Genomic DNA, 18,611 nt, shown 5'->3' with positions numbered 1-18,611 from the left:
GGGCATGTTGTGCTCTGCACTCCCATTTATTAGAAACCCTGATATTAAGCCTATGGGCTTGTCAGTTGTCTCATAGTGAGCTATTAGCTGTGCTACAGAAAACCCTTTTGAGGGCTGTATTTTAGCTACCAGGGCTCAGTTCAGGTCTTGCACTTATAAATGTGTAACTTAGTTCTGGTTGCAAACCAAAGATGTTTACAATCTTCTTGGACAACTCCCAGGAAGAAGTATCAGTGGAGCTGGGGTTTCTTTTGTCATCTCTGGTTCTGTTGGAATGTTGGGAATATGGCAGAAATTCTTGCTTTGGCCTTTTAGACTTTGCCTTCTTACAGAGTGATGCTCTTAGCAGTTATAGATGACACTGCACTTCTCCCTTTGCTCAGTTGTTTCTTTTACTTCAATGGAGAGTGACTCCTGGGAGACTTGTGCAGCTAAGAGGGTGCACATCAGAGCTGCTCTAAGCCCTGAGCTATCAGTGGTGATTCAGCAAGAACTCTAAAAGTCGCACTGTGTATCGCAGTACAAAGTCTCCGCTTGATCTCAGGTTCTGATCTGCCTGTGGAGCAAGTTTGGCAGGAGTATCCCTAGAAGAGAATAAGCTTAAATGGCCACAAAACCATTTTTAGTACATTTGTGCTTAGGACAACAAACAAGACTTCAAACAGGAGTGCAATTGCATATTTGTCCTTACATTGTTCCCATGTCATTTTGAAATCTACCCGAGAGCTGCTCTGGAAAAGCAGACAAACCTTCCTAAATTATGCAGATCTTTCATCTACTCTGCACTAGTGCTTCTGCTCCAAAACAGAGAAGATGAATAAAGGAGCTTAAGCCTTTCAGTCATCCTGTCTCTTTGGCTGCACCAGTTAGCGATACATCACAGATGAAATTAAGTTCACTGCCACTTCACCACCACGTCTCTAGAAACCATGGTGATTGTTCAGGCATCAGTTAAGGAACTGTGCTCCTTTTTCTGGGATCAGCTGCTTTAATCCAACCATTTGCTATCAATTTGCACAGCTTTTTTGCACTTGATGGATCAAACCAGTCATGCTGGCAGCAGCCTGCTAGAATTTCTCCTCTCTGCAGACCTCACCCAGCAGAGGAGAGAGAGGTCTTCTGTCCCAGGCTTGTACATTATTTAGGCTGATCATTTTTGGTAGCAGAGGCAGATACATATGAAAGGGAAAAATAACTGAACTTCCAGGAGGAAAGCCAGTCTGAGGGTGGTTGGCTCTTCTCTGTCCTGAGATGATGCTGTGCTGCCAGGCAAGCTAGCCACATTCCTTCTGCCTCAGCTTCAATATTGCCAAGAGATTTCCCAATACAATCTCGATTACCAGCCAGCATGAAGAAAGCAAATCAGAACTGGGTTTTCAGATCTAAGTCAAATTTACAGTGCTGTCAAATAAAGAAGAAAAACCCTTCGAAATCCTTTGACATTAAAACCTAAGTGCTTTCAGCTGGTATCATGGAGAGTGCAAATATGGAACCTCACAATACCAATTTTTCTTAGCCACTCCTCTGATTACAGCTGCACTTTCATGTTCTCCCCTGGGATACGCTGTTCAGTGAGGCTGGGTGCAGTGTAGGAAACATCATGATGGCATTGCAGGAACAGTAGTCGCAATCACAATATCTTTTCTGTCCAAGTACGAAAATGAATCAAAACAAGGACTTACCTGGGCTCATTCCCCAGGGCAGTGTCAAAGGGAATTCAGCATTCTGCCCTCCTAGTTCTTGGGGCCACACTTAAACTAACCGTGGGGAGCTGAGGTCTCTCTGAGCTGCTAAGTAATACAAATGGCCTTTGTGCTAAAGTTTAGATTAATTGGGTCTGTTAATGATCCTTCTCCTCTCTGCAGGGTGATGCCAATAGGTCAGACACAGATGAGGACAAGACATCAGCCAACTTCGATGATGATTTTGAGAAGCTAAAAGACCTCCGAGCAACAGGTAGGATTTTGTCTCTAAGTTTTCCCGGGACACTTGAGAGCTACAACTCTGCTTCTGCAGTCATCTTTTTGTAGAAACTTATGGGGGAAAGTGGAAGAATCAGTTTTATTTGGCAACTAATCTGATAGGTATCTTAACAGAGCAGCTATGCAAAAAGTGTTGGGAAAGCTAAATGAGCACTGATATTTCCTTTAAACAGATGTTTTTCTAATTTAAACTATACCAGAATATTTAGATATGTCTCATCATTTCTTATGTATCATTACCACAGAATGGTTTGCTGACAGCAGTATTCTCACACTACTTCTCAGCAGCTTTTCACATCAATCATGTTCTCATCTGTTCTTTTTGGTTTCTCACACAAATGCATTTATGTGAGGTCTGATTGATGGAAATGTTGCTGCTCATTTGTGTTACAGAAGGGTCTGGCAATTGATTTGAGGTAAGGCCACATTGTACTAGTGTACAGTAAACATGGAATAGTAGGTGACAGCCTTCACTCTGTAGAGTCTGCAACCAGACAGGGAACAAGAGGGGATCACACATTTTAACAGCGTGACTAGCATGATGGCGAACAGGAGCAGGTTTAGCTCCTCTGTACTTTGATTATCAGCTTGTGCTCTTGTTAGGGTTACTTTAAATGCTTCTAAACCAGGATTTGCTTCAGCTAAGGAAATGGTATTGATTGTGGTGAGCAGATGGAATTCAGCTGAGGAAAGGGCAGAAATAATTTGTTGGGGAAGCTGAGAGAGAGCTGTGTCACAGCAAGGTGATGGGCTGCTCAGTCTGCAGATGAAGCAACAAATTCCGGACACCGAGCGATCAAATGAATGTCCAATGCAAATAGTTGGCAAGGAATGCACAGCACCAACTAACACATGGCACCAACTATACAGCAGCCTTGCACCAGCTATTTGCTGAGCAGCTTCAAATAGAAGAGTTCTAGGGGAAAGAAATATTGTCACCGCTTCTTGGGTTATACACGAACAGAAAACAAGGCTAAACTTGCCATCAAAGTCCATGATTAATTGTGTGTCTCCATAAGCCTCATAGGTGCCAACCGGCAACTAAACAGCATAAGGACATAAACAACTCTATTACAGTGCCATTGGTCTGTAAACAGATACATGGCAAGAGGAATGTGTATTGCAGATTATCAAATTTCGAGCTGGATCTTCCACCCCTCAAAGTGAATGCCAGTGTTCCCATGGACTCCTGTGGTGCAGATCAGGTACTTGTGCACAAGCCAGCATCTAAACAGATGATACAATAGAAGCACGCTGCATTACAGAAGCAGCCAGTGGAAGAAAAATAGCAGGGGTAATGCACTCACTTGGATTTCTCACTACAGATTTGTACTTCTTTCCTGCTGGTCACAGATGCTCCCATACTTTCCCCTCCTTAAGACTAATTCTGCAGTTATTAAACCAGAACCCAATAAGCCAAATACAACAGAAGTTAGTTCAACTTTAGTTTTGTGTTTGAAATTAGGCTTTTGGTTTTTCATATTACAGCACTCCATAGGGCTGGATGTGTTATGTCTGGTTTGTCTTCAGTGTGAATATTTTTTTTCCGGTCTGTACTTGCCATATAGCTGAAATAGATGCTTTCTGCAATTACCACAGGGATGTGCCATTAGATTTCTCTGTTACAAGAGGTTTACTCTTCTAAAATGTGTAAAAGCAAGTTCCATTTCCTGTCCCCTGACAGGTGACTAAAGACAATGACTAACGTTTTCGTAGCGCCTTCCCCATGAAGGAACTTTGAGCACATCAGAACTGCATAAAAAATCTCTGTGCGAGACAAGGAGAAGAGATTAACTCTCTAGGGTGAATTTAGCCTTTTTTTTCCTGAAAACCCTCCCAGTCCCCCAAAACTTTCACTCTCTAAATCCCAAGAAACAGTGAGAAAGAAGCTTCCTTTGGAGAGCAATGAGTTCCAAGTCCAGGCAGGGCTGAAGGTCTCTTAAAAGGTTGTGACATTTGCCTTTCAACATGGTGGGAGAGATCTTATTGCCTACAACATTTCATCTCCATTTGGCAGACTTCCTGGAAGACCCAAAGGGCAATGACCATTTTGAAGAGTGATTTCTGTAGCTGTAGCTGAGCATTCACCTTGTATTCTCTCTCCCCTTCTCTCCAGAGATGAAGATGTACTCGCTTGCCGTCACCCCAAATGGACACCTGGAGGGCAGGGGAAGCATGCCACCTCCTATAATCATGCGCACTGCTGCCACACCGATGCCCACACCGAAGTGTTCCCCACACATGGACTCAGTGCACACTTTTGTGGACTCAAGGAGAGGGAGTAATGCTTCGCTAGATCCCTTGAGCTATGATCAGAAGTCCTTGGTAGGTTCCTATTGCTAGCAACTCTCCCTCAAGTGCCTGCAAGCAAGTGTGTGGGTGTGTGCACGCAGACATTGCTGGAAAACAAAAAGGAGGTTGATAGAGGTGAGAAGTATGTGGAAAGGCAGGAAGAGAACAGAGATAAGAGGGAGAAATGAATCGTGTGCTATGCTGGGGCAGAACAGTGACAATGTAACAGTCAAGGACAGTGACTATATGAAGAGGTGAGACAGGGATGTACTGGGATTCAGTGTTTTTCTGCCCATTATCTGATTAGAAGTCCATGCCACCTTTCTGGAGAGACACAACCTGAGACAAGTCGTAAATCCTTGCAGTTATTCCAGCAAACCCCTCTGAGGAGGAGCAGGCAACTTCTGCCAACCACACTGGCCATTTTGTGGTCTCTTGGAGAAGCTATCAGGTGTTCCAGTGAGGGTGAGATCTGCTTCCCCCCACAGTGACCTTGAACCCACCTTGTATCAAGGGAAATTAAGCATTTGACCTTACCAACACAGCAGCTGAGCTCCAGTTACAGTACAGCAGCCCCATCAGAGGGGAAACAGGAAACAAGGTATAAGCTGACCAGTTGCCACCAGGCACAGCTCACGGAGCAGAGTTCTGGCTGGAGCTGACTGCTTTGGCAGTGATTGCATTTTGCCTGCTACAGGGGAGCGGGAGGGTGGCTCTATGAAAACAGAGGGAGCAGAGTTAATAGACAAAGTGGATTTCTGCTGCTGCTTATCTCTCCCGTTCCTCTGCTCCATAAGTGCAATATCATGTTCAAATCAAGGCGACGGACTGTGAAGGCACTTCACACAGAGACAGAGGCACTATCCCCTTTGGTAAGCTGCTTAGTCAAGGTAGTGCTTTTGAAAAGAAAATAGAGATGACTGTTGTTTGCCTGGGGGTTTCATGGGATTGTGAGTTGCTGGAGAGGGTTGTTCATCATTTGAATCCTTTCTCTGAGACCACATCAGTGCCACTAGCCAAGGGAAGATGAAGCAGTCAGAGAAGAGCTGGCCAACACCGAGAGGGAGGAGGAAGGAAAAGGTTGCCTCGTTTTGTGCTGGGAGGAAGCCATGGAGGGAAAAAGAGCTTTCCTTCTAGCTTTTCTGCTCTGACCTGAAGCGCTCTCATCCTGGCAACCACCTACCAGCCACAGTGCACTGACAGACTGATCAGTGCCAGAAATTTGCTGTAAGAGAAACATTCATTCACCTCCTTATGCAGCAAATTGAAGAGAAAGTAGTGCAAATAGGGGCACAATTTCTAACAGACACTTGGGTGACTCAGTTGCCAGAGCCCCTTTGGAAGCCAGGGAAGTTGTGTGCTGAAAACACTTGAACATAAGGAAAGAAAATGCCATTTCAGCAATAGTGCTTGGGTTCGGTTTTTATGCACAATTAATGTTGCCGGGACAGTAGGAAGGCAATGCAGAACAGGGGATGGGTGGCTGTGCTGCAGGTGTGGTTCAACGAGTACCTTCAGTGTGGGCTTAGCTGGGTGCTTGGCTCCCATCTCCAGCCATTGGCATGATGAAATTGGAGCAGTGAGGAAAGCTGGAAGGGGAAGAGAGAACTTGCAACGTGAGGGGTCTTCCAGTCTGGGTAAAATGCCATATCCTTTGGCTTCCTCCTGCAAACAAACTCTTAAATGTCTTTTTCTGCTCTCAGTCCAGCCTCCGCAGTTCCCCTTGCACCAACTGGGGCACCAGCAGCAACTGGGGAAGCCGACGCTCAAGCTGGAATAGCCTGGGCAGAGCCCCAAGCCTCAAGAAGAAGAACCAGTCAGGAGAAAGAGAGTCCTTGCTCTCTGGGGAGGGGAAAGGCAGCACAGACGACGACTCTGATGATGCCAAGTCCAGCACAATCAGTAGGCCCTCCCTGCACCGCCGGGCAGAGTCCCTGGACTACCGCAGCACCCTGGACCTGCCTGAGCTGCTCCAGTTGCCCACCATGCGCCACTCGCTCAGTGTCAGCCCCATGGCCATTCTGCCTGCTGAGTACCAAGACTGCAACGGCAAGATGGTTCATGTCCCAAACGAGTTCTTCCTGCATGTCGACGGGCACAAGGAGGATTCTGGGGACTATGAGGATGACATGGAGGATGTGAGTTGACGGGGAAATCAGGTGTTCATGCGTTAAGTGGCTTTTCCCCTCCAAGCAGGCTGATTAAAAATCAGCTTGGAAAGGTGTTACTGCCTAATGGCTGATGTAGACAACATGAATCCAGATCCAAGGGATGGGCCTCCACTTCCTAAAAGGTTTTTCTTTTTTGGCTAATGGGTTGGGCTGTTACATTGCAGTGGTCTCTTAGAAGGTAAAACTGCAGGGGGATGTGTATGTGTTTGCCTAGGTTTTTGGACTGATTGAGATTGTCCCACTTGCCCAGGATGCCTGCAAAAATGAGCTGTAGGCACAACTAGCTAATGTCTTTGCTCACAAGAGCTGTTTGGCATCTTGAAGGCTTGAAAGTCTAGAAGGAATGTTTTCTATTTAACGTTTTGGTTGTTTGAGGCCTTTTTGGTTTTGGCACAACTTTGGATCTCAAAATGGTACCTGCCTAGAGGTCTTGCCTTGTCATGTTCATATCTCACCATGTGCAGCCCCTTTCTCCCACCCCTTTCCTCATTGTTTTGTTGGATAAAAGTGACAGTGCTGGCCACGGCTCTGTCCCAAAAAGTCACGACTGCCTACAGGTGCTATGAAATGCCATGTACTGCCCCCTTTCACAAAAGGACTGTGAAAGTGGAAGAGGCAGGAAAATAAAAGAGGAAGAAAAGGTGTTTCTTCTTTTCTATCCAGAGTTACTGCTACCGGATTCGAAAAGTCCTGGAGCCCTACAAACCGCAGTGGTGCAAGACTCACGAAGACTGGTCCCTCTACTTGTTTTCCCCGCAGAATCGGTAAGAAATCCCAGTGAAATGCCAGTCCACCAGGTTTTTGTGGTAATGGAATACTGCATTTCTAGCTAGACTTCCCTTGAGAAAAATCCCTCTCTGATGCAGAAGCACTGAGAGTTTTAGAAATCCAATTCCTGATTTTTAGGTAACTCTTTCATTGCATGTGGGCAGATTTGTTGCATGTTTCACTCCATGCCTGCCTATGAAGTGTAGTTTAACCAGCATTAATAATAGCTGTTATTACATCTTGTTTACTGCACTGATAATAACAGCTGAAGCTTGTGGAGACACTAGCTCACCACCTGGACTGCTGCTGGTGGCACAGCTGCTGAAGGTTTTCAGGGATGGGACATTCAGGTGGGAGTCTCTTGCTGATTTAAACATCTGAAGGACATTTTTCTCCCCACCGTTTCTTCAGGTTCCGAGTGATGTGCCAGAAGGTCATTGCCCACAAAATGTTTGATCATGTGGTGCTGGTCTTCATATTTCTCAACTGCATCACTATAGCACTGGAGCGACCAGACATAGACCCACACAGCACCGTGAGTACCTGAGTCGTTTTCTTCCTTGATCCAGCATCCAGATCTTAGTCTTGTCAGGGAAAGACCCTGCAAGATGAAAGATGTTTGTTTTCTAGCATCTTTAAGTAACTTGCCTCTTTTTGTTGTTTTGCATTTTACAGGAAAGGATATTCCTAAGTGTTTCTAATTATATCTTCACTGCAATCTTTGTGGCTGAAATGATGGTTAAGGTAATTACATCTTCATCCCACGGCCCATAGTGAGGCCTAGCAAAAAACAAAACATGGCAAAGTTATGATCTGGGTGAAGATTTAAATGTCTCTCTTCTCCTGGCTGTAGGTGGTAGCTCTTGGCTTTTTCTCTGGGGAGAACACCTATCTGCAGAGCAGCTGGAATGTCCTGGATGGAGTCTTGGTCTTCGTATCTATCATTGACATTATTGTCTCCATGGCGTCAGCAGGCGGAGCCAAGATCCTGGGTGTCCTTCGTGTTTTGAGACTTCTGCGGACCTTGAGACCTCTCCGGTATGTTCACTGACAGGGTGGCTGTTTGTGTTGATAGATCAAAGAGTTTGAAAACATGCACATGATCTGTCAAGGTCTTGCTTAGTAACACAAAAAGCTGAAACACAGTATGGGTAGAAGCATCTTTGGGGAGCTCTTAACTAGTGAAACTGTTTGAAAACAGTGAAATGAGTTGTAATATAATTCATCTTCTCCAGCATGGAAAAGAGCGGATGGAGTTTGGAGTGAGAGGTGTTGTCATACTCAGGCAGTTAGTGCAGTGAATGCCTCCTCCACACTGCATTTTTATCACTGTTTTACAAATCAGTCTGGCTCCTTGTTAAACTGCACAACCTCACAGTCATTCCCAAGCAAAGAGGTCGTGTTGGCTGGGAGAGAATTTGTGACTGAACAGGTGCTGACATGAATTTGATAAGCTCCAGCATCTATACCTGCTCTCCCGTGCCTGCATATCTAACATTACCGCAGAACAATTTAGCTAGGCAGAGGAAGGTGAGATGCTTTCAGTATTTCAGAAAAGGAATAAAGAGAATTAGTGGTTTTTTTACAATTATGCAATAACAGAGGGTGTTAATGCTTGGGGGATTTTTACCAACTTGCAGCTCCTATTCTATTTCCATCCTGCTTGGCAAGAAACACAAGCCTTTTTTCATGACATTTCAGGGGAAATAACATAGGCACCTCTAGAGACCTGTAGGCTTTCTGATTAAAAGCTGCTTGCTTGTGAGAGTAATAAGAAGAGGCAATCATGTTTAGGCCCATGACCACAAGAGCAACAGCTATTTGCTGCTGTGTATTTCCTTAGTGACAGGTAACTTTGCAAGTGTTTCTGTCGCTTCTCTTGCTCCCACGCTCTGTTCTGCTGGTGGCTTCAGGGTCTCCTTGCAGTGCTGCCTCACCAGGAGCCACTCTGGGTCACCCGGGACAAGCCTTGGCCTGGCTCTTGGGGCACTTAGCACACATAGCTAGGAACAGGAATCAGGGCACAGGCAGTTCGTAAGTAAATGTAAAAGGAAAAAAAGGAAATTGGTCTTGGAGAATAACTAGGCCAGATCCTATTAATAGAGAGGAATTCATCACCTCTCACGACAGCTCCACTTATCACAGCCTCTTCTGGGATTACTCCAGGGACCATTCCTAACACTTTGTAGGTGCAGTTCAGACTGCCACATCATTTGCTGCCAAACAAGACCCTATTTGAAATGCTTTGTCCCTGCAGTGCACCACTCTCCTCTTTTCTGTCTGACAGGCATGAAAGCATCATTAACTGTGCAAGCTGATGCCACCTGCAAGGACTCATACCCTCTCCCCTCTGCAGGCCCTCCTGAAAAAAAAACTTTTATGTTCTTCAGTCAAAACACCCACCTTCCCAGGAAAGCTTGCTTCGGCTAGTTACATTTATGTGTGCAAACACATTTTTTAGACACCCATGGGAGAGCCATTCTCCAGGCACTCATACAGGAAAGCAAAACACTTGTTCTCCGTAATACCCAAAACATGCTTCAGGCTGTGCTCAGAGCATGCCTGGCCTCTCATGGCCTCGCAGCAGGCAAGCAAGCTGCTCTTTAATGGGTGACCCTTTGGCTGTGGAGCTGTTGATCACATGTTCCTGTTAGTTAAGAGTCAGTTCAGGAACTAATTAGGGAACAAATTGAAATTACTTTGAAAAGTTATGATGGGGCCCAGGCCAGCAGGGCAGGTGAGCACTTATGCCTGTAGAAAGAAGACAAGACACACTCTGTAGTATCACCGTGAAGTTGTTTACACATGTTGTGTTAGGAAGCAGGCTCCTGCCTGGTGTGTGCCCCTCTGCTTGGACCAGAGAGACCTCAGAGGTGATTAGCTCTCTTGAGTAAGGTACAAATAGCCCTGCAGCAGGCACCTCTGTGATATTCTGCTCATAGAGAGTATTCCCTCCTCACTGTTACTAGTAAGCAGTTACCCAACACCCTGCTGACAGGGTGTCTTACACTTTTTTATTTTCATCTAATGTGACCGTGAATGTTCTGGTTGTCCAAATAAGTCACTAATTGTCTCTGAATTCTGCCTGCAGGTAGAGGAGGGTTGTGTTAGCTCTACTGCAGCCCAAGCAGAGGAGAAGCAACCATACAATAACAGGCATGCATAAAAATTAAAAGCTTTATCATTTTGCCATTTTTTTCCAGAGTCATCAGTAGAGCCCCAGGTCTGAAACTGGTGGTGGAAACCTTGATCTCCTCCTTGAGGCCTATTGGGAATATTGTTCTCATCTGCTGCGCTTTCTTCATTATCTTTGGGATTTTAGGGGTCCAGGTAGAGTATTTCCTCCACCGTGGCCATCTGTAAGTGACCGCTGCAAAAGAGAAGTTGTTTTCTTTGCCATCTGGGGTTAAGGTGGAAGTAATGAGTTTAAATCTCTCCAAAGGAAGATTTCAGTTAGGTGTTAGGAAATAAGAGACAGGGCCTAGAAGAAATGCTCTGGGATGGGGTTGGCATCTGCTCATTGGAAGGTTCTCGGGATTAGAAGAGAGTCCTCCCTGATGAACAACACAGCACCAGCTAATCCTGCCTGAAAGTAGGGGGAGGAAAAGACAGATTCCCAAGATCCTTCCCAGCATAGCGTGCTACAATATATATAATATCTTTTCCTTGGAAGGGACGTTGTCATCTTCCCAACAAGGCAGGACTGGCCTCCAAGATCACCTTCCGTCTGAGGCAATACACAACAATGTCTCAGGGCCTGATGTTCCACAAGAGGTGTCTTCCTGCCACGTCTGTTAACATAGGTATCTAAGCTGGAAGGAAAGGAAAGGAATTTGAAATTGGCAAAGAACTCTACTAGGGGAAAGAAAAATAGATCCTGGGACAGACTTTTCAAAACTACTTCTTTTTTTTTTTTTCTTTTTTTTTTTTTGCTTCTCAAATACAGCTTTTTAAAGGCAAGTTCTACTACTGTGATGGTCCTGATGTAAAAAACATCACTACAAAGACTGACTGCACTAATGCACGCTACAAATGGGTTCGGCGGAAGTACAATTTTGACAATCTGGGACAGGTAAAGTCCTCATTTGCAGGGATTTTCTGTACCACTTTTTAATGGATGAGCACTTAAAATGTATTCCTTAAGCAGGATGTGGAACTTCCACCACAGGAAGTTTTCAAGAATGACACAGGTACTCATCTATCAGAAGCAACCCTAGCTGGGTAAAAATGGATCAGGTCACCTCTTGAGCTCTTGCAGCCAGATTTCCTAGGGTTATACAATTCCTTGTTTATAGGAGTGTTGTCTTAAAGCCACTGCTTCAGCATGCCGTCCCTCATGTGTGGACCTCAGCTGCCACTTTAGTCTCTTGACGTCTAGCTGTTATGTTTGCAAATGAAAAAAAATAAGGTATTTTATATTGGCTGAAAAGCAAGACAGCCCACAGTAGGAACAGGGATATATTACTGCTTTTTAAAACCCCATACCATTGGGCCAGCCTGCGATATTGATTTTTAATCATGCTTTGGTGACCAGAAACCCTGCTGTGTCTGAGCAAAAGTCAGCTTACATGTGAGGGAAAAGGAGCATTAATGACTGTAGTTTGCTCACTTTTAAGCTAGATATGGAAACAGGAAAAAGCAAGCCACAAGTTGTAATTCTCCACCAGCTCCAGGCCAGTTGATGTGTTATGAGTTGTGGGCTGGTTTTGCTGAGAAGTGTCTGTTGTTAGTTTCTTTTCTGGGGACTAAAATGCAAGGCCAATCTTTTCTGTTTGTTTGTTTGTTCGTCTGTTTTCTTACAGGCCCTCATGTCCTTGTTTGTCCTTTCCTCCAAAGATGGCTGGGTGAACATCATGTACGATGGTTTGGATGCCGTGGGTATTGACCAACAGGTAAATGTACTGCAGAGTCCAGACCTGTTGCTCTCAGAAGTCTCGTGCCTGGGTGACTGCTGTTTTTCACGTCCCAGGAAGAAGCAGCACTATAGGACTGTCCTGAGGTCTTGCCTGCCCATTGGGCTGCCAAGGTCTTCCATTCTCCACTGAGTAGCTTTTACAGTGGCTGTGCCCTGTAGTATACAAACAAGCACTGATGGGATTTTTAATTAGAATGATGTTACTTGAGGAGGGCCGCACATGCCATAGCACTGTGGCTTCGTGAAAGGTATGATGAATAAGAGCAAACTTCCACAATGTGGGAAACAACCAGGAATGTTGTGAAAGAGACATTGTTAAGTTTGTGTGTTATGTAGCATTTGCAAAGCAAAGTCAAGAGTCTTAGATGACTAAGTACCCCATCAGAGCTACAGTAAGGTAGCTTAACTTTGTACTTAACTTTGTACTTAATTTTCCCCTGCTTCTGAAGATCTTGTTACAACTGAGAAACATTAACCATGAGCCCACATCTCAAAAAAAAGTAATCTGGACCCTACCTTTAACTAAAATGATCTTGCAGGTGTGATGATGCACATCCACCGAGACTTATCTTAAGCTGTATGAAATAAATGCCAAAATAATTAAATCCTGTAAGCCAACTTGCAGAGGCTAGGACAGGTTTTACAACAAAAGTAAAATTTTAGTCGGTGAGAAAGTGAATGAGAGGAAACTGTTTTGGGAAAAACCTTTTAACTCCTCCCAGTCCTCTCCTCCTCTCCACAAAAGGGTACTGTGCTGTCTTGTTGCTACAGAGTGCCCAACATCTTGACTTATACACGTCTTGTCTATGTCTCTTCTCTCTTGTTTTTTAATTCCCCACGTCACCAGCCCATCCAGAACCATAACCCTTGGATGCTTCTCTACTTCATCTCCTTCCTGCTTATCGTCAGCTTCTTCGTGCTCAACATGTTTGTGGGTGTGGTGGTGGAGAACTTTCACAAGTGCCGACAGCACCAGGAGGCAGAGGAGGCCCGACGTCGGGAGGAGAAGCGGCTGAGACGCTTGGAGAAAAAGCGCAGGAGTAAGGAGATATACCTGTCTGGTCGGTAGACTGCGTTACAAACCAAAATCTTTCTGAGCCCTGCCTGCTCCCAAAGCAAGAGTTTCATTTTCCTTTGGTTTTGTTTCCATGGGATTCAAGAGGTTGTTTTGCTTCATTACCTCTTCGGCGGCACCTTAAGTCTTGGGTAGCCACCACCCTGGAATTGTCCTCTACAAGCCTGATGTGAAGCATTACCTGTTTACTTGGCTGGGGAGAAAAATCCTCCTCCAAGCAGAGTCCTCTATCACACTCTGCAAGGCAAAGGTGTCCCAAGCACCGAGCGGAAGCTTGCGGTGTGCCTGAGGGATGCAGTGAGTAAACAGCTGCAATGCTTACTGTGTGCGTGAAGGCCAGTCCCAAGGGTTGCCCTCTGACTTAAGGGGCTGCTTGCATCTGATGATGGTGGTGGTTTTATTTATTAATTCTTTTCTTAGACACAATAATTGTGATGCTTTTTAGAGTCCTAGCGCATGGCCCCGCATGCCACAAACATGCTGCATGAGGGTATGAACAAACTGACAGCCCTGGGGAGAGGAATGGAGCCCCAAGATGGGGCTGTCCAGAAAATTCTTCTCTGGAAGATGTCCATTACAAGAGATGCTTGCCCCGTCACACGCTGGGGGAGCCCTTTATTGCTGAGCAATGTGCTGGAACTGGGTTTGTCCTTGCAAACAGTCTACATGGAGATACTGGGCAGATGCAGGGCTGTTAGGGTGCAACAGGAGGACTTTAGCCAAAATGTGCTTCTTAGTGGACTTAGTAGAGACTGTCAGACCAGAGCAGAAAAACACCTGAGCTTGTGCTGCTTTCTTGACCCAAACCTTCCCAGGGGTTCTCATGTATTAATTCTCATCCCCACCGCTCCTTGGCAGGCTCCATTAGGAACAAGCTGCCTATAGCATCTGGTGGGTATTTCCAGAGAAACTGCCAGGAAACCAGCCATGCTGACTTTCCAGCCAGTTTTAATGAACAAGGATAGCCTGCCTTAGATGCTGGCAAGCATTTTTAGAGGTAAATGAGGGAACATGGCTTGGCCACTGTGATCAGAGATGAGCTTAGTCAGGGATAAGGCTTGAGAGCTTCTCCTTGCCCTGCTTGCTGCAGCAGTCCTGTGGCTCTTTGCCTAGCCTTGGGCTGCCCTGCGTAAGACCCAATATCTTGTTGTGACAAATGGCTAGTGTCTCCCCCACATCAAGCCATAGGTATCCGTTTACAGGTGGGAAAACTGCAGTTAGATCAAATAGCCTTTTGTCTGGCTCTAAAGATGTAGCAGTCGGAGGCTTTGCTAGTACAAACCCCAGACAGTTTCCTCCATCCATCCACATATGAGTCAGAAGGCCGGCAGCTGTATCCCTCAGAGTTCCTCTCCTGCTCTTGTGCTCCTCTTTATTAGAGCCATGGCAGACCTCAGCACTAAATGTCTGCACCATGGTCTCCACAGTGAAGGCCAAGCCCATTTCATTTTAGCTAGCTGTCAGTTAAGTAGCTGGGTTAAAAGAAAATCTAGATCAAACTAGCCAGCTTCAAACAGATCTCTGCAGAAATTTAGAAGAGTTCAAATGCAATTTCATTTCTTTTTTCACGTTTTGGTTTTTGAGTTTGAGATTGCAGCTAGGATTAGAAGTGGAGGTCCTGAAGGCACCATTTCCAGCACGATAAGAAATCAGTTTCAAGCTCCTAAGTGTCCTCCTGCTTGTCCACTATTTCTATCCCAATGTGCACACACGCATGTGCACACACACCACACACACAAAAGCATATTTGCAAAGAACATTCAGCATCCTTAGAGAAAATAGACTGGGGCACAGGTGAGGAGGGCTAGCTTAACCACAGCCAGTGCTATCCCAGTGCTGTTCCTGATTAGTAAGCAAATCTTATTACACGCTCGTCTGTGGCTGACTGCTTAGACACCAAAAAGAGCCAGTCCCTGTCAAAGTGATGGAGACTGTTTGCCCCTCCTTTATCCAGCTACCTCAAAGGATAGAGTCAAGGAGATATTTCAGACCGCAAACCCAGGCATTGCACAGATGTGGGTTGTAACATTTGACTGAGAGCACGCAGGGAGGAACACAGCTTTCTGGAAGGTGATCAAGTCCGATATAACAACTGTGAGGCTAAACGTCTGGCCATGTGCTGGGCTTCCAGGTGGTTACCTCAGATTGCCTGGCTCTGAGGTCTTCTACCCACCTCTGTTCCACATGGACAGCTCAGCTTGGCATCCAAATTTGAGTTGTTAACAAGGTGAAATCAAATATCTGATACACATTACTTTTTATATTTTAATGGCTATTTTTAATTTAAATGGGAGACGTTTTCACCTCTTGCATAATTTACAAGATGACAGATTTGGTGAAAAAATGTGGCAGACTCAGAAAGATGTGAGATGTGGTTGGTGCCATGTGTGGCAGAGTCTCTGTGGGGGTGTGTCTGTGTGCACGTGTAGATGGGGGATGCTGCACAGTGATGGCAGGCTGGCCAGCTTCCCGTGTGCCCCAGCACCGTGCGTCTTACTAGTATGGAGGAGTGGGCAAGAGGCCACTTGCCATGGGGTAGGATGGGTACAGGAGACCAGTAATTCTGTGGAGTAGCAAGGAGCCTACCTTAGGAAGCCTAGCAGAGAGCCTTGCTTTTACTTCAGTTGCCATTTCTGGCATTTGGCCTGAAGACACCATAAGGGAGGAAGAATTAGGGCTGTTAACAAGAGCAAAATCCAGCACAGCTAACAGATGTACTGTCTGAGCAACACCGATCCATCTGGACTCGCCCTGTCTGCCTGGCATCTTGTCTTTGTGCCCTGTGTCCTGTCTGTGATTTCCTCTTTGTGTGTTTCTGTGTATTGGGGTCTTTGGGCATCTGTAGGTCCCTACACACACAGAAACGCACATTAAGCCACAGGGGGCTTGGGCTCAGGCCTGGAAATGGGTTAGACCTCTGTTTATCAGTGGGGGCCATCCCAGCAGGCCCTGGGTACAAATCCTGTGTTCTGGAGGCTGGGTCCAGTATTTGGACCCTGTGTGCAGAGCTCTGACCCTGGCAGAGGGATCGCTCCATGGAGGGGACAGTCCTGCAGCAGGACACAGCTCCTTCATCAGACCCCGTGCAGGAGGGATGGGGAATCATCCGTTGTCTGTTTTGGGGTACTTTTTAGGCCTTTCAGGAGCCTGGCAGGAAGGTCCCTCTCAGCCCACATCTCTGCTGTCAGGCACCACCTCAGACCTTTCCAAAAAGTTTCTTGTCTCCCATCTGAGAGCCACTTCCACAAAAGAATTGGGACAGGGTAAAACCCCGTGCCCCTTGTCAGTGTGCCTTGACTCTCTGCTCCTGTGACAAACATCACTCGAGGCTCCGGCAACAGAGCTCATGGACCCAGCATGTCAGCCACAGGGTCCAGCTGTCATGACTGGGCTGCGATCAACACAGCTGAGGCCTGGGCCAGCACTGAAAGAAGGTGCTGGGTTTGCCAGTTAACTCTGCTCACGTGAGAAAAGATGGCAAGGGGCTAGCACACCATAGAAATGCATTTGTTGTGGTTTCAAAGGCAGAACTGCACAGCGTACTTTTTCACGTGAAGGTACAAGTTCAAGATATATGAGAATATTTTTCTGACGCAGTCACTACCTCCATCCACTGTATCTACTGTGTTAATAAGTGTAGTGTAATTTAATAATCCTGCAGCTCCTAACCTTTTAATGAGGTTCTCAGAAGACATAGACCAAAACCAGCCTCCCCACATTAAAGTTTTTGATTAAAACCACATGGATAGGCTTGGTCTCCTCTGTATTCAGGATATGGGGCCAAATCCAACGGGTTTGTCTCTGCTGTGAAGCCAGCAGCCCTGGCTCGCTGGGCAGAGCGCAATGTTTGGTCAAACGCAGGCAGTGCTCTGGGCTTCCAAGGCTGCAAGCAGGGTCTGGGTGACACTGGGAGCCGAAAGCAGTGCAGGCAACGCAGAAAGAGTTGGAAATGCCAGACATAGCTGGGGGGAGGCCCTAGCTGGGGAGCAGAGGGTGTCTTTCAGAGTATCAGCAAGTCAGTTGTCCCTGGGAAGACCCCAAAAACGGAGAACTTGGAGAAGGAAATGCTTTTTCCTGATTTCCACTCTGTATGAGATGAATGTGGCCACTGCCATGTTTCTCTGAGGCATTTCTCAACACAGAGCTGAGTATCTGGGCATTGTAGAAGGGAGAGGCCAGTTTTGTTTTAAGACCCAGCAGAGATGCCTTTCAAAGCACTGAGTCTAAGCCTTTCTCTCCAGGGGTGAGCAATTGTGGGCAGCACACGGTTGTATTTAAATTAGTCCATCCTCTCAATGCCACAGCTATCTCTGTATCCAGCAGAAACATTCGAGCTGTAACTAACGTTTTGGGCGTTGCATATCTGAGTGTTTAGTATTTCCAACTAGGGAATTATCAAACCGTCTTGCTTATTTTTCCAGGCAGCTGCAGGTATAGAGCTTCTCTGTGCCAAGCATGCATATAAACCCATTAGGGCTTTCTAATGTTTCATGCAGAGGAGAATAATGGAGGAGCTGTAGCTAACAATTGTAATGCCAACCTAAATGCTTTTAAGCTAGAAGACAGTGCTTCATTAATTTTCATGTCAGCAGAATCACAAACAAAGAAGTTTAAATACTCTGCAGAGAGATGAGATTCAAACATTAGCCAACATGTAGAAGTGGGGGCGAGAAAGATCTGTGGTTTTCCTTCTGCATGTGTTTGATGGTTTCTCCTTTCCCTCCTGCATTTCCACCAACTCAAACCATCAGCTGCAGATGAAGGGATACTTGTCTGTGTTTGATATAAGTCTGCTAGTTGGTTGGAGTCTCATCCCAAAAAACATTTCCCTGGAGAAACCAGGTACAGGTTGCATTTTGGCTACTGTAATTAATGATGCATTAGATCTCCCCTGTTTGCTGTGCCCACATCCCCATGGTCCACTGTTCTCCTGCAGACCCCACGTCTCTCGTTGAGCAGGCTGTAGCAGTAGGTGTGTGCAGTGAACGCTTTTACCCAGACTGGGGAGAATAACATAATATAGTCTCACTAAGAGGTAAAAATATGTGTCTGAACTGAGAGGAGGCCAGAGCCACTTGCTGTGCTGTTGACTGAAGTAAAACTCCTGTTCCTAAAGGGACCAGGGATGAACAGTGATCCAGCAGAGCTGGGGGCCTTGAGGCAATGAACCACAGCCTCCCTCCTGCTCAGAGTGGGTCAGAGCTGCAGTGAAGCTGTGTGGCTGATCTCTCACTGCTTTCACCCTGCTGCAACCCCTCTTCTTCATGGGATTGTCCTGACCCAACACCAGCATCGCCGAGAGCAGAAGCTGGCCTGTCCTCCCTGCACACCCCTGCTCACTACCATTGGCCTCGCATGAGCAGTATCTCCTCTAATGGACATTGCATGGGTTACTGCACTGAGCATGA

The 18,611-nt window shown here is 46.1% G+C and overlaps 1 protein-coding gene across 1 annotated transcript in view; it reads left to right on the top strand.

Annotated features, from left to right (window-relative positions):
* Positions 1 to 18,611, top strand: part of CACNA1H (calcium voltage-gated channel subunit alpha1 H) — a 253,864-nt gene that overhangs the window by 204,136 nt on the left and 31,117 nt on the right. The window contains 11 exon segments of the mRNA XM_055806425.1: positions 1,866 to 1,956; positions 4,099 to 4,307; positions 5,978 to 6,412; positions 7,109 to 7,209; positions 7,625 to 7,748; positions 7,889 to 7,957; positions 8,067 to 8,251; positions 10,417 to 10,543; positions 11,160 to 11,285; positions 12,016 to 12,105; positions 12,976 to 13,168. Coding sequence (XP_055662400.1) covers positions 1,866 to 1,956; positions 4,099 to 4,307; positions 5,978 to 6,412; positions 7,109 to 7,209; positions 7,625 to 7,748; positions 7,889 to 7,957; positions 8,067 to 8,251; positions 10,417 to 10,543; positions 11,160 to 11,285; positions 12,016 to 12,105; positions 12,976 to 13,168 — 1,750 coding nt within the window.

Source organism: Falco peregrinus, chromosome 5 (genome assembly GCF_023634155.1).
Source record: "Falco peregrinus isolate bFalPer1 chromosome 5, bFalPer1.pri, whole genome shotgun sequence".
NCBI classification, from domain to species: Eukaryota; Metazoa; Chordata; class Aves; order Falconiformes; family Falconidae; genus Falco; species Falco peregrinus.
The sequence above is the reverse complement of the archived record's forward strand: the minus strand, read 5'-3'. Positions and strand labels throughout refer to the sequence as shown.